This window comes from Leopardus geoffroyi, chromosome A1, assembly GCF_018350155.1.
Source record: "Leopardus geoffroyi isolate Oge1 chromosome A1, O.geoffroyi_Oge1_pat1.0, whole genome shotgun sequence".
Lineage (NCBI taxonomy): Eukaryota > Metazoa > Chordata > Mammalia > Carnivora > Felidae > Leopardus > Leopardus geoffroyi.
Window position 1 is genome coordinate 213,076,072 of NC_059326.1, and position 27,934 is coordinate 213,104,005.

A 27,934-nucleotide genomic window follows, 5' to 3' on the forward strand; every position below is an offset into this window, starting at 1 on the left:
TCCATAACTAGGTATCTCGCTTGGATGACCTTTGGTGGACTTCTAGCCTCCTTGTCAGAACCAGCCCCCAAATCTTTCTTCCCACTGGCTGGTCCTAAAGATGAACATAGTGAGCTTTCTTCAGTGCTTCTTCTGGGTATGTTTTTATCAGAAAGCAGAAGACATTGAAGACTCTTAAGTGTAGTAACAAACCCTGGAGACCCTCAGAGTCTTCTAGCATGGGCAGCATTTAGTCATCCAAGGCCTTCGGCTTCTAATCTTCTCACCAAGATTTACAAAGTTTAGGGATCCATCTTCCCGCCTGCCCCATTACAAGGCTCCTGGATTCTAGAATCTATAGCCCAGAGGATCCTGAGCCTAGAACCTACCTTGGCTTAAAATGAACAGTGAAGCCTAGAATGTTCTTTCAGAAAAATTCAACAGTTAATCCTTTTAGAAGAAGGGAGCTTGCCGGTTTTTTGTTTGTTTGTTTAGTTAGGTTTTCTTTCCTTATTTTTCTTTCTTTCTTTCTTTGTTTCTTTATTCCTTTCTTTCTTTTTTTTGCATTGGAAACTAGGTTTTGGGTTTTTTTTAATTTTTATTTAATACATTTTTTTAATTTACATCCAAGTTAGTTAGCATATAGTGCAACCATGATTTCAGGAGTAGATTCCTTAATGTCCCTTACACATTTAGCCCATCCTCCCTCCCACAACCCCTCCAGCAACTCTCTGTTTGTTCTCCATATCTGAGTCTCTTATGTTTTTGTCCCCCTCTCTGTTTTTTATTATTTTTGCATCCCTTCCCTTATGTTCATCTGTTTTGTATCTTAAAGTCCTCATATGAGTGAAGTCATATGATATTTGTCTTTCTCTGACTGAGAAAGTCAGAGAAATTTTGCTTAGCATAATACCCTCTAGTTCCATCCACGTAGCTGCAAATGGCAAGATTTCATTCTTTTTGATTGCTGAGTAATACTCCATTGTATAAAAATGCCACATCTATCCATTCATCTGTCAGTGGACGTTTGGGCTCTTTCTATACTTTAGCTGTTGTAGATGCTATAAACATTGGGGTGCATATGTCCCTTCAAAACAGCATGCCTATATCCCTTGGATAAATACCTAGTAGTGCAATTGCTGGGTAGTAGGGTAGTTCTATTTTTAATTTTTTGAGGAATCCCCATACTGTTTTCCAGAGTGGCTGCACAAGCTTGCATTCCCACAAGCAGTGCAAAAGGGATCCTCTTTCTCCACATCCTCACCAACATCTGTTGTTGCCTGAGTTGTTAATGTTAGCCATTCTGACAGGTGTGAGGTGGTATCTCATTGTGGTTTTGATTTGTATTTCCCTGATTCTGAGTAATGTTGAGCATTTTTTCATGTGTCAGTTGGCCATCTGGATGTCTTCTTTGGAGAAGTGTCTATTCATGTCTTTTGCCCATTTCTTCACTGGATTATTTGGTTTTCGGGCATTGAGTTTGAGAAGTGCTTTATAGATTTTGGATACTAACCCTTTATCTGATGTGTCATTTGCAAATATCTTCTCCCATTCTGTCAGTTGCCTTTTAGTTTTGCTGATTGTTTCCTTCACTGTGCAGAAGATTTTTATTTTGATGAGGTCCCAGTAGTTCATTTTTGCTTTTGTTTCCCTTGCTTCCAGAGACGTGTTGAGTAAGAAGTTGCTGCGGCCGAGGCCAAAGAGGTTTCTGCCTGCTTTCTACTTGAGGATTTTGATGGCTTCCTGTCTTACATTTAGGTCTTTCATCCATTTTGAGTTTATTTTTGTATGGTGTAAGAAAGTGGTCCAGTTTCGTTCTTCTGCATGTCGCTGTCCAGTTTTCCCAGCACCACTTGCTGAAGAGACTGTCTTTATTCCATTGGACATTCTTTCCTGCTTTGTCAGAGATTAGTTGGCCATACGTTTGTGGGTCCACTTCTGGGTTCTCTATTCTTTTCCATTGATCTGAGTGTCTGTTCTTGTGCCAGTACCATACTGTCTTGATAATTACAGCTTTGTAATACAGCTTGAAGTCTGGGATTGTGATGTCTCCTGTTTTGGTTTTCTTCTTCAAGATCGCTTTGGCTATTCAGGATCTTTTCTGGTTCCATACAAATTTTAGGATTGTTTGTTCTAGCTCTGTGAAGAATGCTGGTGTTATTTTGATAGGGATTGCATTGAATATGTAGATTACTTTGGGTAGTATTGAAATTTTAACAATATTTGTTCTTCCTATCCAGGAGCATGGAATCTTTTTCCATTTTTTTGTGTGTGTCTTCTTCAATTTCTTTCACAAGATTTCTATAGTTTTCAGTGTATACATTTTTCACCTCTTTGGTTAGATTTATTCCTAGGTATTTTATGGTTTTTTGTGCAACTGTAAATGGGATTGATTCCTTGATTTCTCTTTCAGTTGCTTCATTGTTGGTGTATAGGAACACAACTGATTTCTGTGCATTGATTTTATATCCTGCCACTTTGCTGAATTCATGGATCAGTTCTAAAAGTTTTTTTGTGGAACCTTTTGGGCTTTCCATATGGAGTATCATGTCATCTGTGAAGAATGAAAGTTTGACCTCCTCCTTGCTGATTTGGATGCCTTTTATCTCTGTGTTGTCTGATGGCTGAGGCTAAGACTTCCAATATTTTGTTTAATAACAATGGTGAGAGTGGACATCCCTGTCTTGTTCCTGACCTTAGGGGGAAAGCTCTCAGTTTTTCCCCATTGAGGCTGATATTAGTATTGGGTCTTTCATATATGGTTTTTATGATCTCAAGGTATGATCCTTATATCCCTACTTTCTTGAGGGTTTTTTATCAAGAAAGGATGCTATATTTTGTCAAATGCTTTCTCTGCATCTATTGAAAGGATCATGTGGTTCTTGTCCTTTCTTTTATTGATGTGATGTATCACACTGATTGTTTTGTGGATATTGAACCAGACTTGCATCCCAGGTATAAATCCCACTTGGTCGTGGTGAATAATTTTTTTAATGTATTGTTGGATCTGGTCGGCTAATACCTTATTGAGGATTTTTTCATCCATGTTCATCAGGGACAATGGTCTATAATTCTCCTTTTTAGTGGGGTCTTTGTCTGGTTTTAGAATCAAGGTAATGCTGACTTCATGGAAAGAGTTTGGAAGTTTTCCTTCCGTTTCTATTTTTTGGAACAGCTTCAAGAGAAGAGGTGTTAACTCTTCCTTAAATGTTTGGTAGTATTCCACTGGAAAGCCATCTCGCCCTGGACTCTTGTTTTTGGGGAGATGTTTGATTACTAATTTGATTTCTTTACTCGTTATGGGTCTGTTCAAATTTTCTATTTCTTCCGTTTCAGTTTTGGTAGTTTATACGTTTCTAGGAATTTGTCCATTTCTTCCAGATTCCCCTTTTTATTGGTGTATAATTGCTCATAATATACTCTTATTATTGTGTTTATTTCTTCTCTGTTGGTTGTGATCTCTCCTCTTTCATTCGTGATTTTATTTATTTGGGTCCTTTCCTTTTTCTTTTTTGATCAAACTGGCTAGTGGTTTATCAATTTTGTTAATTCTTTCAAAGAACCAGCTTCTCATTTCATTGATCTGTTTTTTTTATTTCGAAAGCATTGATTTCTGCTCTAATCTTTATTATTTCCTACCTTCTGCTGGTTTTGGGTTTTATTTGCTGTTCTTTTTCCAGCTCTTTAAGGTGTAAGGTTAGGTTGTGTATCTGAGATCTTTCTTCCTTCTTTAGGAAGTCCTGGATTGCTATATACTTCCCTCTTATGACTGCCTTTGCTGTGTCCCAGAGGCTTTGGGCTGTGGTGTTATCATTTTCATTGGCTTCCATGTACTTTTTAATTTCCTTTTTAACCTCTTGGTTAGCCCATTAATTCTGTAGTAGGATGTTCTTGAGTGTTTAAGTATTTGTTCTCTTTCCAAATTTTTTCATGTGGTTGATTTCGAGTTTCATGACATTGTGGTCTGAAAATATGCACGGTATGATCTCGATCTTGTACTTGTTGAAGGCTGGTTTGTGTCCCAATATGTGATCTATTCTGGAGAATGTTCCATGTGCACTGGAGAAGAATGTATATTCTGCTGCTTTAGGATGAAATGTTCTGAATATATCTGTGAAGTCCATCTGGTCCAGTGTGTCATTCAAAGCCATTGTTTCCTTGTTGATTTTCTGATTATATGATCTGTCCATTGCTGTAAGTGGGTGTTGAAGTCCCCCACTATTATGGTATTAGAATTAATGAGTTTCTTTATGTTTCTGATTAATTGATTTATATATTTGGGTGCTTCACATTTGGAGCATAAATGTTTACAATAGTTAGGTCTTCTTGGTGGATATAGCCCTTAATTATGATATAATGCCCTCCTTCATCTCTTGTTACAGTCTTTATTTTAAAGTCTAGATTGTCTGATATAAGTATGGGCTACTCCATCTTTCTATTGTCAACCATTAGCATGATAGATGATTCTCCATCCCCTTACTTTCAATCTGAAGGTGTCTTTAGATCTAAGTGGGTCTCTTGTGAACAGCATATAGATGGATATTGTTTTCTTTTTTTTTTTTTTAACGTTTATTTTTATTTTTGGGACAGAGAGAGACAGAGCATGAACGGGGGAGGGGCAGAGAGAGAGGGAGACACAGAATCGGAAACAGGCTCCAGGCTCTGAGCCATCAGCCCAGAGCCTGACGCGGGGCTCGAACACACGGACCGCGAGATCGTGACCTAGCTGAAGTCGGACGATTAACTGACTGTGCCACCCAGGCGCCCCAGATGGATATTGTTTTCTTATCCATTCTGTTACCCTATGTCTTTTGATTGGAGCATTTAGTCCATTGATGTTTAGAGGGAGTACTGAAAGATACGAGTTTATTACCATTATGTTTCTTGTATAGTTGGAGGTTCTGGTAGTGTTTTCTGGTCCTTTCTAGTCTTTGTTGCTTTTGGTCTTTTTTTTTTTTTTTTTTTTTTTTTTTTTTGTCTTTTCTCCCCTCAGAGAGTCCCCCTTAAAATTTCTTGCAGGGCTGGTTTAGTGGTCATGAACTCCTTTAATTTTTGTTTGTCTGGGACTCTTTTCATCTCTCCTTCTATTTTGAATGACAGCCTTGCTGGGTAAAGTATTCCTGGCTGCACATTTTTCCAATTCAGCACATTGAATATATCCTACCACTCCCTTCTGGCCTGCCAAGTTTCTGTGGATAAGTCTGCTGCAAACCTGATCTGTCCTCCCTTACAGGTTAAGGACTTTTTTTCCCTTGTTGCTTTCATGATTCTTTCTTTTCCTGAGTATTTTGTGAATTTGACTATGGCTATGCCTTGTTGATGGTTGGTTTTTGTTGAATCTATTGGGAATCCTCTGTGCTTCCTGGATTTTGACGTCTGTGTCTTTCCCCAGGTTAGGAAAGTTTTCCGCTATGATTTATTCACAAAACCCTTCTACCCTATTTATCTCTCTTCATCTTCTGAGACCCCTATGATTCTGATGGTGTTCCTTTTTAACGAGCCACTGATTTCTCTAATTCTTAAATCGTGCTCTTTTGCCTTAGTCTCATTCTTTTTTTTCTGCTTCATTATTCTCCATAAATTTGTACTCTATATTGCAGATTTACTGCTCTGCCTCATCTATCCTTGTTGCCATGGCATCCATTCGAGATTGCAGCTCAGTTATAACATTTTTTATTTCATCCTGACGCTTTTACTTCTTTTATCCCTGAAGAGAGGGATTCTAAACTATTTTCAACCCCAGCTAGTATTCTTATTATTGTGATTCTAAATTCTGGTTCAGACATCTTGCTTGTATCTGTGTTGATTAAGCCCCTGGCTGTCGTTTCTTCCTGGTCTTTCCTTTGGGGTGAATTCCTTCATTTCATCATTTTGAAGGAAGAAAAGGAATTGATAAGGTAAAAAAAAATTAAAATTAAAAAATTAAAAGCACACATACACACAAATCAAATAAATGATGTTATATTCTAAGAGTGTTTTGGTCTGGCTATTGAAAAGAGCTTGATAGATTAGAGAAAAAAAGGGAAAGAAAAAAAAAGGAAAAAGGTTGAAAATTTGAGAAAATGAATACAATGAAATAGAATAAAATGAAATGATGGAAGTAAAATAGAATTTGAAAAATTTACAAAAAAAGTAAAAAATATAGTAGAAAAAATAAAGAAAAGTGTTTTTAATAAAAATTTAAAATAAAAATATTTTTTTCTCTTTCTGTTTTCAAGAAAAAGAAAAGAAACAAAAAAGGAAAAATAAAAAAGAAAGAAAGAAAATTGAATAGATGGACCCAGAGAACAGACTGAAATACAATTGAAATTACATTAGTTTCTCCTAGGAGTCAAACTGTGAAGCACTTTATAGTCCATAAACTAAGCAGGTGGAGAGATTTGTGGTGTTCCTGAAGAGCAAGGTTGGCCCGGTTGGGCGGGACTTTGTGTAACAGCTCCACTCTCAACTAGATGGCGCTGCTTAGCTTAAAGGGGTGGATTGTTTGTGGCGCTTGTAGGTGTGTGTGCACATGCGCTGGAAGAGTGAAAATGGTGTCACCCAGCTACGCAGTCTCTAGTATCAGAACTCTGTGCTCTCCCTGACCAGCAATCACACACCCATCCTTTGTCTCTGGCTTCTGTCCACTCCCCGCTTTTATACTATCTGTGGCCAAGCCATCAGGTTGCCAAGCACCACCTCCCTCCTTTTATCTCGGATGTAACTGTATTTCCCAATCCCTCGTTTCTGAGGGACACCAGCTTTGACCCACTCAGATCCGCTGGGGGAGGGTCTCACCAAGCAATGGCCAGGTGCTGGCTGCACCCACAAATGTTCACAGGACCATGCTGCTATCAATGCCCAGAGACTGCGGCTGGGCACCACCCTGCCCCAGAAAAAGTTCATGCAATCATGTAGCAGCAGTGTTTCAGGGGTTATGGAAAACCACAACATACATCTGGCACTAGGCTTCACCCTTAATGACCTTGTTCCAGCACCAGTGAATGTGGTTGTTCTCTGGGACCTGCTGGGACTAGTGGCTGCACAGACTCTACCAAATGCCCTTCCGGCAGTGGAACTGCTTTTCCCCATGTGGACCGAGAACCTTCCAGACCCCACTCTGCTTCCGGGGATTCGCCCTTCCCACAAGAGCACCGCCAGGTATTGAGCTGTGGAGTTTCAGACTCTGCACTCCCCCTTTTATAGATTCTTAATGGAATTTAAACACTCTCCTTTCTCCTTTCTCCCTTTTTAGTTCAGTCCTTGTGGCTGTTTCCACTTTTCCAGTTTCTCTCCAGCTGCTTTGGGGGGGGTGCTTTTCCCATACTCTCCCCCCACCCCATCTCTGTCCTCTCTCCACAAGCAAAAACAGCTCCCTGCCCTCCGCGGCTTCTCTCTCCCCCAGTTCACCTCTCCATGTAATGTACTTGCTGAATTCTGTGGTTCATGTTGTGCAGATTGTTGTGTTAATCATCAAATCAGTTTTCTAGGTGTGCAGATGGTTTAGTGTTGATCTGGCTGTATTTCATGGATGTGAGATGCAAAAAAAACTTCCATGCTATTCTGCCATCTCATTCTTTTTTTAAAAAATCATTATGTCCCCAACATCTAGCAACAAGTACTTAAAACATTTATTAAATTAACAATGAATGATTGCAACCCTTTATACAACATCACATAATCCGTCTTTCAGCACAGAAGGGGGTCTTTTCTGAATTGTGATCTCAGTTGTACTTAGAACATTAACAGCCTGGGTGATTATTTATTTATTTATTTATTTATTTTTTGTGCTGCATTGGGAATCCCATGCTAAGAGGATGCCTTTTTCCTGTCCTACAGACCAGTCTCATGGTCTTACTCTGCTTCATTGCCTTTCTCACTTTCTTTTTTCTTCTCTTTCTGGCTTCCTCCTGCTTTAACAACCTTCAAGTCACATACCCAAGTTGAATTTTGTAGGAGCTTAGGTTTTTTTTTTTAGTCCATTTTTGAAGTATAATTGACATACAATGTTACATTAGTTTCAGGTGTACTGAAACTACTGATTCCACAGTTCTATACATTACTCAGTACTCACCATGATAACCATATTCACCATCTGTTGCCATACAATTCTATTACAATAGTATCGACTATATTCCCTATGCTGTACTTTTCATCTCTGTGACTTATTTATTTTATAACTTGAAGTTTGTACCTCTTAATCTTCTTCATCTCTTCTGCCCACCCCTTAACCACCTCCCCACTGGGAACCACCACCTCACCTGCCTGCCTGTTTTTAAAGCCAAATGGGATGTCTTTCCTTTAAGAAGTCTCTGTAGTGACAGCTTTGGTCATGGCCACCTCAAGCCTGGAACCGGCACCTCAAGTATTGGAGGTCCCAGGAAATGATACCAAACTGTTGGGTCAGGAAACCAGTAGACATCTAGAAGGAAAAAAGAAGTATACAGTTACAGTAAAAACAGAGCTCCTTATCAGTGATGTCATTCTCCTCAAAGAAATGAGGAATTTTGTGTTTTCCTGATAAATAGGAGAAGATCATTAGCTTTGAGGTGACTCACTGAAATGCACCCAGAGTGGCATGTTCACTAGGAGACCCCCATTGGCATTGCAGGCTGTAAATTATGGTCATTCCTAAGAGGTAACAAGAGAGGTTCTGTCAGCTGTGCAATTACTTTGTTTTGGCAGGACACTTTGGATTCAAGAAAACATTGGCTGGAGTTCAAGGCCAAGATTTTGGATCAGCTGCCACCATAATTTTTCAGAAATGTGATGACTGTACCTCAAGAAATAGTTTCCTAAGTAAGCTGCAGGAATGTCTCTTGTACATGTTTGAAAGGAATGAAGCTCTTGGGGACTTAACAGTAAAGCTGAGTTATCATGGGCTTCTCAAGCAAAGGGTGAGAAGCCCAGATCACATCAGGAATCTTCTTCACCAAATGTAGTGAAGTAATGAGAGAGTGGCTTCAATTGAGATAGGACATGGCTGGACTCTGTATCTTCTACATGATATACAAACACAGCGATATAAAAATCTATCAAGGTTACCCAGATCTCTCTTTGTCATTGAAAGTTCTATGTTAAACTAAACAGCATAAGCTTCCTACACTTCTCAGTATCCTGTCTGAATGTAATAATAGTGAAGAGGATAATCATGTGAACATCTAAATGATCCCCAACCCTCTAGAGGGCCAGTAGATGCACTCAGTGTCCATTTCTTGCTTATTCACAGTCCTTCATTTATATATCAGAAAGAATCACTCAGACTTGAAAATTTCAGGGGGTCATTGCAATTTGAATACCTAAGTCTATGGCTTGACAAGGAGACTATTCCCAGCCCGTTTTTATTTAGCATAACATTGTCTCTAGACAAATACTCTATTATTAACACTACATATTGTGGTTGTCAAGGGAAATATTTACAATGTACCTAAGTTTCTAAGATAGAAAATAAGATAAAATTTGAGTGGTGGGAAATTGGGTGTGAAATTGAAAGTCAAATGTTGAGTCAGAAATACCATCACAGAAGCATAGATACGATGCCTACAGAGGAATTGAACATGCTTGGCCAGTGAGGGTAGAAAAAGAAAACACTAGTCCTTTAAGGGCAGTAGCTGGGCCATGCAAATAACAACCTGAAAAGATGAAGCAATCCATTAATTTACTTTCAATTATTACATTCATTTTATTGATTTTATGGAATAAAATTAAGAATATTAAAAGCACTGTCCTATAAGAGAATTTAAAAAATTGCGGTGGGTCTCTGAGACTTTATATAGGAGGCTGATGCTGGATTCCCCCTTCTATTTAGAAAATTATATTCATTACTCTTGAGGAAGCCTGTAAAATTTCTCTGCTGTACTATGAGTGTGCTTAATTGGTTTTATATCATAAATATAATATTGAAAATGCCACAAGTTAAAGTATTATACAAATGCATGGACTGAGATCTTACTTGGAAAGCCTATTATTTTCTATATTTTTCATCATGTTGCCAACTTCCCTATGTGTGCTATGTATGGGTATGTGGTGTGTGAGGGTGGGAGTTGTAAATTTAGGAGGAGATGGGGGTTCTAAGAAGTTCAACAAAAGCAAGGTTTCCAATTATCATATTCCTAAGGGCTCTCAATCTTTTGGACCTCCCCTTCCCATCCCCCAAATTCCAATGTACATACAAACCTCACTAAAATATCTACAGCTTCTTGTAAAGCAATTTGGGACTCCTAGCTGTGGCCATAAAAGCATTTTTGTCTCTTAGGGATTTCGGTCACAGGAATCAAATCTTTGATCTCTTGGGAGACACTCAGGGCAGCACTTTCTCCAGAGCCATTAAGCTGGGAGGTTTATACTAATATTCGAGGTTCTTTTTAGAGTCTGAGGTCCTTCATTCTCTAGCATAGGCTAGAGGCTTTTGAAACCCTAGGCTCTAGTGCTGAGCTTACTGTTTACCAACCGTGAGACTTTGAACAGATCATGTAACTTCTCAGAATATCAATTTCTTTTTCTGTGAAAGAGAAGCATCATTGACAGGTTGCATTCTGGGTTCACTTAGTAGGAAGGGGAGAATGGTAAACAGTTGGTATGTTGGTGAGCAGTTAACAGCCAGGTCTCTGGAGGGAATGTGCCATGATTTATAGCATTTGTTGATTTCTGTGGTGGAAATACTCATAACATGACCAATTTCTTTATTATTATTATTATTATTATTATTATTATTATGTAATTTATTGTCAAATTGGTTTCCATACAACACCCAGTGCTCATTGCAACAGGTGCCCTCCTCAATGTTCATCACCCATTTTCCCCTCTTCCCCACCCCCCATCAACCCTCAGTTTGTTCTCAGTTTTTAAGAGTCTCTTATGCTTTGCCTCCTTCCCTCTCTGTAACTTTTTTTCCCCTTTCCCCTCCCCCTTGTTCTTTTGTTAAGTTTCTCAGGATCAACATATGAGTGAAAACATAGGGTATCTTTCTCTGCCTGTCTTTCTCTGCCTGACTTATTTCACTTAGCATAACACTCTCCAGTTCCATCCACGTTGCTACAAATGGCCAGATTTCATTTTTTCTCAATGCCAAGTAGTATTCCATTGTATATATAAACCACTTCTTCTTTACCCATTCATCAGTTGATGGACATTTAGGCTCTTTCCATAATTTGGCTATTGTTGAAAGTGCTGCTATAAACATTGGGGTACAAGTGCCCCTATGCATCAGCACTCCCGTATCCCTTGGGTAAATTCCTAGCAGTGCTACTGCTGGGTCATAGGGTAGATCTATTTTTAATTTTTTGAGGAACCTCCACACTGTTTTCCAGAGTGGCTGGACCAGTTTGCATTCCCACCAACAGTGCAGGAGGGTTCCCGTTTCTCCACATCCTCTCCAGCATCTATAGTCTCCTGATTTGTTCATTTTAGCCATTCTGACCGGCGTGAGGTGATAGGTGAGTGTGGTTTTGATTTGTATTTCCCTGATGAGGAGCGACATTGAGCATCTTTTCATGTGCCTGTTGGCCATCCGGATGTCTTCTTTAGAGAAGTGTCTATTCATGTTTTCTGCCCATTTCTTCACTGGATTATTTGTTTTTTGAGTGTGGAGTTTGGTGAGTTCTTTATAGATTTTGGATACTAGCCCTTTGTCCAATATGTCATTTGCAAATATCTTTTCCCCTTCCGTTGGTTGCCTTTTAGTTTTGTTGATTGTTTCCTTTGCAGTGAGAAGCTTTTTATCTTCATGAGGTCCCAATAGTTCATTTTTGCTTTTAATCCCCTTGCCTTTGGGGATGTGTCAAGTAAGAAATTGCTGTGGCTGAGGTCAAAGAGGTTTTTTCCTGCTTTATCCTCAAGGGTTTTGATGGTTTCCTGTCTCACATTCAGGTTCTTCATCCATTTTGAGTTTATTTTTTGTGAATGGTGTAAGAAAGTGGTCTAGTTTCATTCTTCTGCATGTTGCTGTCCAGTTCTCCCAGCACCATTTGTTAAAGAGACTGTCTTTTATCCATTGGATATTCTTTCCTGCTTTGTCAAAGATTAGTTGGCCATACATTTGTGGGTCCAATTCTGGTGTCTGTATTCTATTCCATTGGTCTATGTGTCTGTTTTTGTGCCAATACCATGCTGTCTTGATGATTACAGCTTTGTAGTAGAGGCTAAAGTCTGGTGTTGTGATGCCTTCCACTTTGGTCTTCTTCTTCAATATTACTTTGGCTATTTGGGGTGTTTTGTGGTTCCATACAAATTTTAAGATTGCTTGTTCTAGTTTTGAGAAGAATGCTGGTGCAATTTTGATTGGGATTGCATTGAATGTGTAGATAGCTTTGGGTAGTATTGACATTTTAACAATATTTATTTTTCCAATGTTCATGGAATGCACATTTTCAGATCACAACGCTATGAAACTTGAAATCAATCACAGGAAAAAGTCTGGAAAACCTCCAAAAGCATGGAGGTTAAATAACAACCTACTAAAGAATGAGTGGGTCAACTAGCCAGTTAGAGAAGACATTAAAAAATATATGGAAACAAATAAAAATGAAAATACAACAATCCAAATGCTTTGGGATGCAGCAAAGGCAGTCCTGAGAGGAAAATACATTGCAATCCAAGCCTATCTCAAGAAACAGAAAAATCCCAAATACAGAATCTAACAGCACACCTAAAGGAAATAGAAGCAGAACAGCAAAAACACCTCAAACCCACCAGAAGAGAAATAATAAAGATCAAAGCAGAAATAAACAATATAGAATCTAAAAAAAAAAAAGTAGAGCAGATCAATGAAACCAAGAGTTGGTGTTTTGAAAAAATAAACAAAATTTATAAACCTCTAGCCAGGCTTCTCAAAAAGAAAAGGGAGAGAACTCAAATAGATAAAGTCACGAATGAAAATGGAATTATTACAACCAACCCCTCAGAAATACAAGCAATTATCAGGGAATACTATGAAAATTATATGCCAACAAACTGGACAACCTGGAAGAAATGGACAAATTCCTAAGCACCCACACACCTTCCAAAACTCAAACAGGAAGAAATAGAAAATTTTAACAGACCCGTAACGAGTGAAGAAATTGAATCAGTTATCAAAAATCCAAATAAATAAGAGTCCAGGACCTGATGGCTTCCCTGGGGAATTCTACCAGACATTTAAAGCAGAGATAATACCTATCCTTCTCAAGCTTTTCCAAAAGATAGAAAGGGAAGGAAAACTTCCAGACTCATTCTGTGAAGCCAGCATTACTTTGATTCCTAAACCAGACAGAGACCCAGCAAAAAAAGAGAACTACAGGCCAGTATCCCTGATGAATATGGATGCAAAAATTCTCAACAAGATACTAGCAAATCGAATTCAACAGCATGTGAAAAGAATTATTCACCATGACCAAGTGGGATTCATTCTTAGACTGCAGGGCTGGTTCAGTATTTGCAAATCAATCAATGTGATATATCACATTAGTAAAAGAAAAGATAAGAACCATATGATCCTGTCAGTCAATGCAGAAAAAGCATTTGACAAAATTCAACATCCTTTCTTAAAAGAAAAAGAAACCCTCGATAAAGTCGGGATAGAAGGAACATTCTTAAATGTCATAAAAGCCATTTATGAAAAGCCCACGGCTAATATCGTCCTCAATGGGGAAAAACTGAGAGCTTTCCCCCTGAGATCAGGGACACGACAGGGCTGTCCACTCTCATCGCTGTTGTTTAACATAGTGTTGGAAGTTCTAGCATCAGCAATCAGACAACAAAAGAAAACCAAAGGCATCAAAATTGGCAAAGATGAAGTCAAGCTTTCACTTTTTGCAGATGACATGACATTATTATGGAAAACCCGATAGACTCCACCAAAAGTCTCCTAGAACTGATACATGAATTTAGCACAGTCACAGGATACAAAATCAATGTACAGAAATCAGTTGCATTTTTATACACTAATAATGAAGCAACAGAAAGACAAATAAAGAAACTGATCTCATTCACAACTGCACCAAGAATCATAAAATACCTAGGAATGAACTTAACCAAAGTTGTAAAAATCTGTATGCTGAAAACCATAGAAAGCTTATGAAGGAAATTGAAAAAGATACAAAGAAATGGAAAAACATGACCAATTTCAAGCTGATGTCACTGAATGTGGAGCTAAGAAGAGATGTACAGTGTGTTACATGATTATTTTACATTTCCATACAGATACCTTACAGATAGAATAGATGTAAATACTCTCAAATGCATAGAAAATAGCAAAATAATTTGAAAGTGAAATTTTGAGTATTTATTACCATTGTTTTTAATAAAATGAATTTAATTCTAAGCTTATATAACTTAGCTTTGAAGAATGACTTTGTTAACCAGCTCACAAAGTTTCTGAAACTATAATAAATTGTTTTCACAAGCTAGTACAAACAACTCCAGCACAACTCCACCCATATTTTCTTTATATGACAGAGATGAACCAGAGAATGACAATTAATTCTTAAATAAGATCTAAGAAAGCTTTTGAGCCAAGGCTTACTTGAATGAAAAGATATAGGATCTTGGATGGGTAGAAATTAAGAATAAAATGCAAAAAAAGCATCCAGACTAATAGACAGGGTTTTGGCTTCGGGGGGTTTTCTTTTTTTCTCTTAAGTCAAAGCAGCTAGAAAAAGCTTAAAGTAAGAAAAAAAATGTTTCAAAAAAGAAAAAAGAAAAAAAATGTTTCAGTGTGCTTTTCTGGAGGATACACTAAGTAAGAAACACAAATACCATATGATTTCACTCATAATCTAAAAAGCAAAACAAATGAATAAACAGACAAAAAGCGTTATCTGACCTGTAAATACAGAGAACAAACTGATGGTTGTCAAAGGAAATGGGGGTAAAGGGGTGGGCAAAATGGGTGAAGAGGAGTGGGAAACACCAGCTTCCAGTTATGGAATGAGTGAGTCACAGGAATAAAAGGCACAGCACAGAGAATATAGTCAATGATACTGTGGCAGTGTTGTATGGGGACAAACGGGGACTACTTGGGGTGAACACAGCATAAGATATAGAAAGGTTGAATCACTATGCAGTAGGCCTGAAACTAATGCAACATTGTGTGTCAACTATACTCAAATTTTTCAAGAAAAAAATTTTAAGCAGATAGAAAATGCTTAATAGAGTAAGAAAAAAATGTTTCAGCATAATCGTTTGCAAGTGTATTGTTGCATTATTATCACTATCACTATTGTTGTTATTATAATAAACTGATAATTAGTGCTCTGTTTCACTATAGGAGCTGCCTGTAAATGTAACTAAAAGTTTAACACTGGAGGCTGGTTTTAAGAAACAGTTATGAAAACCTTTGAAGAGGCATGAGATGTCTATTTTGCCAGTAGTTTTGGTTTAAAAATAGCCTGTTAATCACTCAACTAGTCAGAATGTGAGAGATCTCTCAAGGAAGACAAAGATAAACTATTAGGAATCTGGGGTGGACACAGGTTTGTGTGGCCTCTAATAGAATCAGCCAGCAAAGATTTACTAAACAGATGGATATCTCTAAGACACTGAGATACAACAAGGGGGAAGCGTGGCCCAGGATCTATTCTCAGGTTACAGTGAATAAACAAGCAGACATTATGTAATCCCATCAGACAACAGACTAATGTCTCCAGACTGATGGATTTCATAATTTCAACTATCATTTACCAATGTTTAATTCTGTCAAGTAAAGACATAAAAGCGGGGGGTGGGGGGACCACTGTTATCACTACCATTTGATGATAGAAAAGGTATTCTCACAGCTCAGACACAAAATCATAGTTGTAATCTCACGGGGAAAAAAAAGCCAAACAAAGCTTTATATATTCAGTCAATTAGTGTTTATGAACATTTCCCTATTATTGTCCTTATTTTTCTTATTAAGGCACAAACTGCTAACGCTTCCTGGACAACCATCCTGAAGATGTGACATGGAAACCTCTGAGCAGCAGTCCTAAATTCTGCTGTAAAGGTAGCATCTTTTTCTTATCATCACGATCAATGTCTGATAGGGCAGTATGCGACAGAGGATTAAAGGTGAGAGGATCTTTGAGGGTCATCTAGGTATACTTAGGGTGTGAACAACACTAATCTCATGTTGTTACTGTGGCCACTGCCGTATTTCACTCCCTGGCTTTGTCATCTCCTGGCTGGGTGACCAGGGCAAGGTGTAAGACTCTGTCTCAGAGATGATCGCAGTGCCTGCCTCACAGGGCTGTGGCAGGGACTGCATGAGATAGTTTAGCCCTGGAGGGTCCTGGGAAGTTTGATGCCACCAGTGTGAGCCATCATTGCTTCTCTCTGCTGGGAACCTCCCACCCACAACGTTGTGCACACCTCAGGGTCCTCATCTATGAAATGAAGTTAAGGAGTAGATAGAATCTACCACACACAAGGTCACATACAAGAAAGATCCCAGGGCCACAGTTATGGGCCAATCTTGACGCTAGGAGCCCAAGAACTTGTGCTAAAATAGTAGCAACCCCATTTGTTGACCTGCCACTGCATATCAGGAACCACTTGAACCCTTCAAATGACTTATTATTCTCCTAATTGTACCAAGGGGCAAACTGAGGCAAACAAAGGCCTGTGGTTTGCTGAGACCCCCACAGCTAGTTTACAAACACGCAGAGATTTAAGCAGTCCATTTGAGAAAATCTAAGTTTTAACAAAATTTCACAAAGCAGAAACATCATGGAGTATTAACCTTACCAAAACTATACAGAGTTTCTTTGGGTAATAATTCCCCTGGTGCAGGAAATGTTTTATTTTGGAATACTTAGTACTTGACAAAGAAGATAAAAGGAAAGAAAAGTTTCAGGGAATTCTTTGAAGACCAGCAGTGTGGAAGTTATAATGTTAAAAGGATAAATAAGGTGGTGATTGAAGAGATGGGACAAAGCTACAAGGTTGTTCAAAACAGACAGAGTGCAAGCCCCAAAACCTGATGTAAATTAGTGAAGAACGCTGGATGTAAAAACATTGGGAGTGGAGGGCTCCCAGCAAATTAGTATTTGCCCCATCAAAGGCATTAAAATTCCTTTTTTTTCTTTCTGCAAACACTAGCTGTCCAAACAGAATGCATCTGCAGAGACTCCAATCATAATCACTGAGACAATAAATGCCCCAGAATGAGGGAGAGCTCACCTGAAGCCAGGGTGGCCGGGGAGGTCTGCAGAGCAGCAGGTGTGAACCTCGGGTGAAAAACAGACCCGACTAGAAAGCCAAGGGTTTTCCCGGCAGGATGAACAAAAGGGATAAAAAGTTGCAGTCAGGAAAGTGTGAGGAATGTTTTGTGTGCGACAAGGAAATGAGTTTGAGGAAGTCAAATTCAGCACAATTTGAACCTAAGGACTTGCCACTAGTAAGACAGTAAAGCCAGACTGAGGGCATAGGGCTGTGAACAACAGAGGCGGGTGTGGAATCTGATGGGGAAGAGGGAGCTCATTAGAGGTTACTGAGCAAGACAGTGACATTGTCAAAGCAGCATCTTAGGAAGACCAACATGGCGGCAGTGAAAAGAAGGAGGAAAAGGGGGGAGTTGAGGAGTTGGGAGGCTGCTCTCCACTACTTTGAAGCTGAGGTGATAAAGGCCTTGTTTGGTGGCAGAGAAGATGGACAGGGAGAGATGGATGAGAATCTGGATGTGAAAGGTGATAAAAAGGAAGCCAGGTCTACTTACAGAAGATGAAAAATGACCACTCTACTGGACTAAGTGGTTTGGCATGGTCATTGTCTAGAAACAGCAGCCTGACTTCAAACCCCAGCTCTGCTTCTTGGTAGCTGGGAGGACTTGGGCAAGTTACTTAACCTTTCTGTGCCTCCATTTACACACTTTTAAAGTGACCATAGTCGAACTTCATAAGAGTGACACATGGATAGTGTGTCATAGGAACTTCATAGGGGTGACACTGACACATTGTTCAGAAAATGAACCTATTTAAGGTGCTTAGCCCATTTATGGTGCTTAACCCATTTAAGGTGCGTAGGTCTCTTGGCATGCAAAGAGCTCTCAATAGCTCACTACTGTTACTGAACTGAGAAGGGCACACACTCTTGCTCATTCTTCATTAAATACTGAGAACAGTCATGAGGGGTATACAGTTAAGACACCAGGTGACAAGTTTCATTTAGTTAGTCTTTTGTTGGATTGTTTCCTAAAAGCATAAAATACCTTTGACACCACCCAGGACGCTCCTGCTGGAGGAGCACAGATCTCTCCTGCATAGCTGGTTCTTTTTCAAACCCTCCATGGAGAGCACCCAGCACTGGCCACCACACTACAGGATAAGGAGGGGGTGACACAGCCTGGAATGCAGTCTCCCAGACCTGTCTTACTTGACCCTCATTCTGAACTATCGGAGGCCCTTCTAGAAGAGAGGTGTTGTCTCTATTCTGGTCTCTGGTGTCCCTGGGCCTGGGAGGTACCCCTATAGGTATTAGGAACTTCAGGGCTTTGATGCAATCATCTTCTACCAGCCTGCCTGATGCCTGGTCTCTCTTGGCCCACTGGAGTAGCAGTGGAATAAGAATCCCTTTTGTCTACACTATGCAATCTCCCCACCCACCCACTAACACCTTTATGAGGTGCTGCAAAATCCCAGAATTCCCAGGAGAGACTTGGACTGAGGTCAGGCACTGGTGGGAAAGATGTTCTTCGGGACCCATGAGGGTCTTTTATATTGGGGGGAGGGCAGGCATTGCTCTGACAGATGACAGCTGCTAGCATGATTGCCCCAGGGTAATGACGTCCAGGGAGCAGTTCTTAGGGATGCTAGGTTCTTCAGTTCTTAGAGGTTCTGATAAGCCAGGGCAAGAAAGCAGGTGTGTGACAGTGCTGATGCGCTAGGCCAGCAGGTGCCTCCACCCCGAGGAGAAAGCAGATTTGAATGAAACTTCTCTGGCCCTCTGAGGGCTGTCACTGGCCCACACTGGCCCTTGTCTGGCCCCTTTGGATGGGGGCCAATGTACAGAAGAGGGACCTCTTCCTCCTTACTGTCATCTCTTCCTACAGCAGGGCAGGGCTACTTGTCACCAAGCCAAATTGTCTTGAAAGGCCTCAAAAATGACAAGCTGGGGGCTTTGTCCCCTTATCCAGGGCAACAGGAGAGTATCGTAATTGTCCTACTGAATGCCTCACTCTATGCCAGGCAGGGTTCTAAGTTTGAAGTCTTCACAGCAGTTGTGAGGTTGGGACTATGACAATCCCACTCACCACAGGGTGCAAATCACAAGAATGGAGCCGGGTTATAACCTGGCTGCAACAGTGTCCTCATCTATGAAATGGGAATGATAGAGCTTCAGCAGCTAACGATGCTCAGGGATGCACAAAGCCTGCAAATGGAATTCTTTTCCTTACTTCTAGTTTGGTGTTAATAGATGATTTTTTAAATTGCTATTCTTTAAAAAACACACAGCCATTGGTACCTCTCCTATTAGTAGTCCTATTTCTGTCAACTCCAGAAGCCCATGATTTAGCATTAGGGAAGGAGTGTGGTACTAAATCAATGGTATTTGGAGCTCCGTAGAGCTCCTCTGGGGAACATAGCCCCCACTAGCCACAGTGATGAAGCATATTTGGCCATTCGTGGGATGTTGCGTATGCATGAAGAAGTTCAGAGAGGGATGAGGAGGTAATACACAAGATGGAGATTCAAGAAAGCCCAGGTCCCCAGGGTGGTCCCCAGGGTGATATGGGAAAACACTAGGAATACTCTGTACATTATGGACTGAATATTTGTATTCCCCCTAAAATTCATACGTTGAAGTTCAAATCCCCCAGTGTGGCTCTATTTGGAAATGAGGTCACATGGGTGGGGGTCTGATCTAATAGGATTAGTGTCCTTATAAGAAGAGACACCAGAGAGGCGCCTGGGTGGCTCGGTCGGTTAAGCACCTGACTTCGGCTCAGGTCGTGATCTCATGGTTCGTGGGTTCGAGCCCCACATTGGGTTCTGTGCTAACAGCTCAGACCCTGGAGCCTGTTTCAGATTCTGTGTCTCCCTCTCTCTCTGCCCCTCCGTCGCTCACACTCTGTCTCTGTCTCTGTCTCAAAAATAAATAAACATTAAAAAATAATTGTAAAAAGAAGAGACATGAGAGAGTCCCTCTCCCTCTCTACTTGTCTACCTCTCTCTCTATTTCTATCTCTATCATTGCATTACCTGCCCCACACACACCCATTTCTGTGATTGGTAAGTAATGAATGTGACTTTACTTCCTCTCTGTGAGTGTATTGAAACTGTGCCTTCAATCAAAATAACCCCAGGGTTCTTACTTCCCCAAAGTGCGAGCTCTGATGCTAAGGGAGCTAGCTGCCAACCCTGTGTAGGTGCCTTGTGCCTCCTCATTCATCAGATCAGATTCTGCATGTTGTCAATTCAGTACACTAGCTCCAGCTTCCCAACATTTCTATCTGCCTATCTCCCTGTGCACACATGCACCCAGGAAAGGACATGTGAGGATACGGCAAGAAGACGGCCATCTATAAGCCGAGAAGCCCTCGCCAGGAACCAAATCGGGAGACATCTTGATCTTGGCCTTGCAGCCTCCGTAACTGTGAGAAATAAATTTGTTGGTTCAGACCCCCAGTCTTTGGTATTTTTGGTATGACAGCCTGAGTGGACTAAGACAGCCTGTGTTTCCTGGAGGTTTCCTGGCCCCACCCTTCATTTCTGGCTTGCCCTTCCACACCCTTCCCCCAGCCCGCACTCCAACCTCCAGCCCAGAATCAGCATCCAGCTCAGAATCCTCTCAAACACAAGCCCCCAGTATGAGTGGCATTCGTGGTGCTGTCAGGGGACTCCATGGCAGTGGTAGGAGCAGGAAGACCAGGGAAATCGCTATGTGGTGCTCTGGCTTAAAACAAACCATAAGTAATTTTCCAGGTAATGAAGCAGCTTTTTACAACCTTGAGGAAACTAGAGATGCTTAAGTCTCATCAGTCTAATGAGTACACCAGAACCTGAAGAACTCTCTAGTGACAAAACTGACTTGGGACCTCTTCAAACTGGGCAATAGGAGTCAGTGAGGCCAACTGTGTAGCTGTGCGGTGTTCTCAAGCTGTAGAGATGCAGGTAATAGGATTTCTGAAGGGTTCTTCCCTTACCCTCCAATTCAAGGTTCACCACTCATTATAATATATTGTTTTCTTAGGGCACCTGGGTGGCTTAGTTGGTTGAGCATCCAACTCTTGATTTTGCCTTGGGTCATGATCCCTGTGTTGTGGGATCAAGCCCTGTGTCAGGCTGCACGCTGAGCATGGAGACTTCTTGGGACACTCTCTCCCTCTGCCCCTCTCCCTGACTCATGCTATCTCTCTTTCTATATATAATAAAATATAAAAAAGTAAAATAATAGTAATTTTTTTCTTATTTCTATAAATTTCCCTTTGCTGGGCAGAAATTCTTGAGTTCTTTCATGGGTACCATTCAAGCAGTACAATTCATCACATCTACTAATTGATCTTTACTTAAACTCACCTTAGGAAAACAAAATCCCCAGAGAATATGGATATGTGCAGTGTATGTTGGTTGAATTATAAACAGGAAAAAGTTTCTGTGGGATGTATTTTTAATGAGAACACCATTGTTATAGTGTGAGCATGTGGCATTCTTGCTTAATAGAAACATTTACAAGAACATACATATTTATATCCAAACACCAAATGAAGTAGATACTTTAAATGACCAGTTTGCACCAGAAATAAAAATATATTATACAAAACAGGGGTTATATCCACAGTCATTAACTTTCATTTTCCACACAAAACAATAAATTAAATCACATTATATGCAGATAGTTCTACTTACATTAGAATAAATTGTATGTAGCTTGTGCAGCTCTTATTTTACTTTTCTACCATCGTCATGGTAGATTAATATTGGTTGGTAGTCCTATATTTAAGATAACAATGAGTAATAAATGGCCCAGAAGACAAAGGCTACAAAAGCAATCCTCCACAGTGTCTGTTCCATGTCCTCTTGGTTTCAACCATTCACCACACACAGGACACAAAGCTCAGGTTCCCAGGACCCAGCAAAAAGGTCTGCAAACTCACAGCATCTGCATGTTATTGGGAGCGCCTTATCACTGTCTTATAAGTAAGACACACCACACTGAACTTTGTCAGATGTCGGCATTAAATAATAAATAGAGTATCTGGTTTTGAAATCCAAATTTTCCTCTTTCTCAACATTTGCTGCCCAATTATTGTATGACAGCTTTGTTCCCCTAGCAAATAAAATTTGGTAGTCTATGTTATGATTTACACCCTTGGTGGAAGGGCCCTTTATTCCTGTGCCTAAAATTTAGATCTTTAAACATGTGAATCAAAGCAACAGCATCTTTGCTAACTCTTTATTTTGCTTGTTCAAATCTTTCCCCTAGAAATCATTCCACACCTGATACATCAAAGAGCTATTATAACATACAGATTTTTACTTCCGAGACTCAGCTCCCATTGAAACCCTTTCACCGTGTTTGAAGTAGTTTACAACATGAACATTAACAGCATCAGCTGGTTTAGAATTGCTTTCCCTTTGGTATGAATTAACGTTAGTGGTTAATGAAAAATTTGAACAAACTCCAATCCAGCACCCTTTGAAAGTCATTTTAATCCTAGAGTCTAGCTGTGGGATATGCCTGCAAGAGACATTTGTGAGATCTACATGCTGCAAACCAAAGCCAGGCTTGTTAGAATATACGCACATCACAGGCTTGAACTGCCCCGAGAGCATGTGTGGTCAAGTCAGCATAGGGTTCTGATCCAAAGCCAGCTACATTCTTATAGGCAGCACTGTTTTCTCTTCTTTCCCTCTGAGGAAGTGCAGAGGTCCTACTCAAGTCTCTACCTGCATGGGCAAGATGCCGATGCATCTTTGGAGCCATGATGGATGGTGGAGGGGTGGGCAGAGGGAGTAGGGGAGAAAGGGGTGGTAAAGACAGTGGCAGCTTGCAATGCCACCCTCTTCTGTTTCTTTCGGAGGATCAAACTCTTGACTTTTCTTGCTGGGTGTGTCCCAAGCTTCTTGCTGAGTCTGGCTATTGAAGATGGGCTAAACTACTGGGTATTCTGTAGTTTAAAGATCAACTGAAAAGGAAACAGATCCTTCTGAACAGCACCTTCTCATTTTCTATGCTTCTGCACTGCCCCCAAAACATATTCCATGTTTTCAGACAGTTTCAGTTTGTTCCAGTGAAGAAGAAATTCAGCCCATTTTCAGCTTCTCCATGAAGCACTAACCAACAGGGCATAACTAAACAAAACCCATGAAATACAGATTGAGAGGCCTGATTTTGGTTGGTGTCTGGCTTTATCCTGTATCCACTCAGGATCTGGGTTCTTTGTGTCCCAAGAAACATAGATCCGCATTCCTTTCAATTTATAAACACCCCCTTAATACTGGTGGTATAATATTTTACTTGGCGTCCTAAACAGACTTCCACAAATAGCCCAGTATACTCACTCACAAGAAGGTGGTGATGCCACGGAAATGACTTTCTGAATTGTCACTGTATGAGGTCTATACAATAGCTTTAATTTCCCTGCCAATGGCATATCTTACACTTCCAAAATCAGTACCAACCAGAAGGAAAGTGGTAAATTAGGGACAAAGGGGACACAGGTACCTGGAATAAGCTAATTCTAGAAGCCCGTGAGTAAAGTAAAAATCTGAATTTTAGAGAAGAGGAGAAACGGGCATTATCTTTCCATGCCTTTCATTTCTCCCTCCACTAAATATAGCATCTGAAATGTAAAAAAAAATAAAAAATAAACAAACTATTTTAAAGCCTATGGAACCATGTATGTAGTTCAGGAAAGGACAAGCTGACAGTTCAGAGAAATGTAATGCTGTAGGGGCTTCCTCATGGAATCTGTGATCAGCCTGGGGGAAAATATGCACTCTATACAGAAATTTCTTTCTGGATAGAAATGATCATCTGGAGAAGGCTTTTATTTTTTAGTCCAGGGGGGGGAAAAAAACCCTAAGAAGGTGACAATGATGACCATAAAACCTATACTTATTTCCAACACCATAAGTATTTACAGAAAGTATATATTCATTCTGACCTATATAAACATCAGCTTGTTTGTCCAGATGAAAAATGAAACTGATGAAGTTTCCCTTTTGAAATCTGAACACCCTAGATTTCAGGGTAAAAATTTATAGGGTGATTTAAGAACTAAAGCCTTACTCATTTTACTGTATGATATGTGGCTTCTGGTGGAGTATGAATGACTAGTTGTCAAAGGTGCTGTTTAGCACTTAGGAACTTAAATCCCAAATTATAATTTCCAGAGGTCTTAACCCAGGGTAAGCTTGGGCCAAACATCTATACTTTTAGCAAAGCTTTCCAACGTAATAGAGTTTTCAAAACTTAACAGAGTTTTGGTAACACATGGATGATTTCAAAGAGGAAAGAAGTGAAACCAGACATGTAAAGAAGCAATCAGAACTGCTTTAAGATTGGAAGTGAATGGCATGCACGTACGAGAAACATGATTTGTTCCGCCACATTTAAAAGACTCAAAATCTCAATTCTACCATTTTATCTGGGTGTAAAATATTGTTTAGAACTATTCTACTACTTGAAGTAGAAATAAAAGATATTTGCTTTAAAAATGTAAGAGTTAATGGGCCCCTATATAAATTCCAGAAAGGTTAGAAACATTTATACCCAAAGACTACAACCAGGTAGAGTGATTTTTCCCCTGTAATAAGCACATAGGCTTGAAATTTAATTTTTTTTTATGAACACGAGATGGTATAAAATGAATATCTCTAAAATACATTGAAAATATCATTGAAAAATAAAAATTAGAGAGAAATAAGCTCTCAATTCACGAAAATAAGATGGACGCAAACCTTCCATTATGTTTTCACTTTAAGGAGTCCTGAGCCGTTAAATGTTTTGCTTTTCTAGATTATACCTCCCAAACTCTCTTCCTACATTGGAATTTCTGGAGCTTGCATTTCTTGCCTTCTTTTTCCATCTTTTTTTGAAGTCAGCACTTTTTCTTTCACATCCACTATGGAGAACTACAGTATAGTCATTTCAGTTGATCATAGCTCATTCTGTTATGTGCTCTCCAGCTGCCTGAATCCTATTTTTTAAACGTGGAGGGAAAATATGCCTTATACAGAAATAATTCATTCACTGAAATAATCCATTGGCCGGTTGAAGTAGGAGTGACAGAGGCAGACTCCTCCTGGGAAGCAACCCCAGGCCAGCTTCCAAGACACACAGCTTTCACTCTCTCTGCCTCCACTATTACCTGTGTCAACTACGACCTCCATCACTACCAAGGAATTATTCTAACTCCTCTATTTTCCTCCCTATACATGGTCTTTTATAGTCATTAAGATAATTTTTAAAACTATTTTCCAGATGTTCAAAATGTTATTGAGGAAAGCCCCTAGTGACATAATTACAAGATGGTACACTAATCTGGCAACTTCCTATTCTTCTCTCACTGTTTTCTCCATAAATTATAAGCAAAAATGGCAACCTGAGTTTAAACCTCTGTGCAGAGTATTGGGTGCAAAGTAGGTATTCGGCAAATACCTATTCAACTCTGTTCAAATCCCTTACATATACACCCATAACCCACCATTACATGGGTTATTAGCAGAGGACTATTAAGCTTTGTGGAATCAACTAAAAAGGAATATAAAAGCTATCTAGATTCCCTCTTTTAACCAAACATCACTGAATTTTAGTAAAACATCATGTATGCATTTTTTAAATTTATCATCTCTGCTTACTGTTAAATTCTAATACTCTTTATAAAGTTGTTCTTGAGGGAAAAGGCTGCCTTAAACCATACTTAATTCCAATAAATTCCACCCTTTATCTTGAAACTCATCATTTGACCAGAACTGGAAGAGGTCCATCCTGAAAATAACTTGCATTTAAAACAGGTAAATTGTTGTTGTATGGAAACCAATTTGACAATAAATTTCATATTAAAAAAATAATAATAATAAAAAAATAAAATAGGTAAATTGTTATACTCCTGTAGAGTCTGTGATCTGAATACAATTCTAGGTCTCTGTAATTAAAGCAGCAATTGGCATTTGGCTATAACCAAGGGCAAGAGGGAAACAGAGAAAAAGAGAAGCATCTTTCATCATTGTTGTTTTGTGGTACACTTTACCCATGCTTTTAAAATATAAGTGAAATTCAATCTTCAAAATGAAAAAATATACACATTTTCTAATAGCAAAATATAAGATTAAAAATACTTAAAAATAAAATGTTAGTGTGAAATAGGGTTTTTTTACGTTAAAAAATGAAACATTTTAGATTTGCCTTTCTCATATAAATCCTCTTATCTTATTAATAGTTACAACTTTCCAGAATAGCTTTTATGAGACACTGAAGGAGACAGGCAGGAAATCCTTTTTCAAGATATGACATCAGGACCTGAATATATACATTGGACAGAGCATTCCTCAACCTCAAATCCATCTAGCAGCACTAGAAAAAGGAATGCTGTATTTCCAACCTTGAGATTTTTCATTACATTTTCTTCTTTTTGGATGTTAAATTCTTTCCAAGAATATTCTACTTTAAAAATGATTTTATTCTAGCTATAAAACATTTCATTTAAGAAAACCACACGTTGTAGCCTTATGTGAAATGTCCCCAAAAGCCATCAAGATATGGAGACATCGCATTTTCAAAACATAAATCTAATCATAGGCCCTGAAACAGTATGACTATTTAAACAGAGTGATGTTATATTCTCATATTTGCTTGTCATGAGATGAAAGGCCAGGAGGCATATGGTGATTAATAATAGTTCCTGAGCTTCTAAAGAAATTATACAACAAAATGACTAACTGCTTAAAAGAATGAGTTCTTCAAGAGCGCCCCTTCTGTTCCGTTGATGTCTTTCATCCCATCTATCTCCTTAAAGAATCTCAGGGCAAAAGAAAAGGCTTTCTTTTAAGCCACTGAAAAATGGGATCTGATGGAATCTTCCCGTAACTCTCGATGTTTTCCAACATTACTTTCTTCTTGCTGGCTTCGCCTCTCAATGGTTATTCTGTATTTCTTCCTGGGTAAAGGGAAAGTGAATGCAGTAATAAAACCTCAGTTGGCTACAAAATACTATGGTTTCTCTTACAAAGAATGCCCTCAAGGGACATCTGGGTTTGGGTTGATAAATGAGAAGTGACAGAATATGAAACCCTGGTCAGAGATTAAAGCTGTGTGCCCCAAGGCATTATGTACTTCTTCAAGGAGGAAAATTGGCATGCTTTCTGAAATGCCATAGAACAAACCTCCCCCTTTTTCCCTGGGTGCCTTGTGGGTTAAGTCTTGTCTGTTCTGCCACAGAAGCTCTCCCTAACTCCCAGGATGTGCCCTAGATAAAGATCAGACTAAGTATACTGTGACTAAAGGAACAGGAATACAATTGTTCCCACAAAGAATCACATACACCCAGAGTTAAATTTCCATACAGAAATGAAGAAATCTTGGTCTAATGACATGAGAATAAGCCACAAACTCAATCACCAAAGATTACAAAGGAATGAATCGCCCTCATCATTTGGGACTATCAGTATCTTGAACACACATAAATATTACAAGTTTACAAGCTTTGGGGCTTAACCACAGTGATAATTAAGCTCATGGATTCTCCAAACTGAGCACACACCAGCCTGAGAGTGTAGATTAAGGGCCACCTCCTCCTCTTCAGAAGGTGAACTCAGACACCTATTTCTGAATTGGAGGAAGCTTAAGAATAGGTAAGTTGTTTCTCCTTTGTCTACATTCCCTCTCTACTTACACATTTGGTGGGTAGTAGGAATTTGTGCCAGAATATTTGTGATCAAAGGATAGCAGTGGCTCTGTGGCCGACAGGGGGATGCAACAGAAAGCCTGACCCGCTACCCAGTATGCTAACCCACTGACCACCAAACCACCAGGGTCACAAAGACCATCACAGAAGAACAGCTTAGTTCTTTTAACCGCC

General features: G+C 39.5%; 1 protein-coding gene across 4 annotated transcripts in view; it reads right to left on the reverse strand.

The window, feature by feature from the left end:
- Positions 1–7,565: 7,565 nt before the first annotated feature.
- NPR3 (natriuretic peptide receptor 3) overlaps positions 7,566–27,934 on the reverse strand; it is a 99,178-nt gene continuing 78,809 nt past the window's right edge. For 3 of the 4 annotated variants that reach the window (XM_045440898.1, XM_045440881.1, XM_045440873.1), the window contains exon 8: positions 21,502–27,013. In XM_045440898.1, coding sequence (XP_045296854.1) covers positions 26,902–27,013 — 112 coding nt within the window. In that variant the 3' untranslated portion in view covers positions 21,502–26,901. Of the gene's footprint in view, positions 8,381–21,501; positions 27,014–27,934 lie in introns of those variants that run through there. The other variant, XM_045440890.1, reaches the window with a different exon arrangement.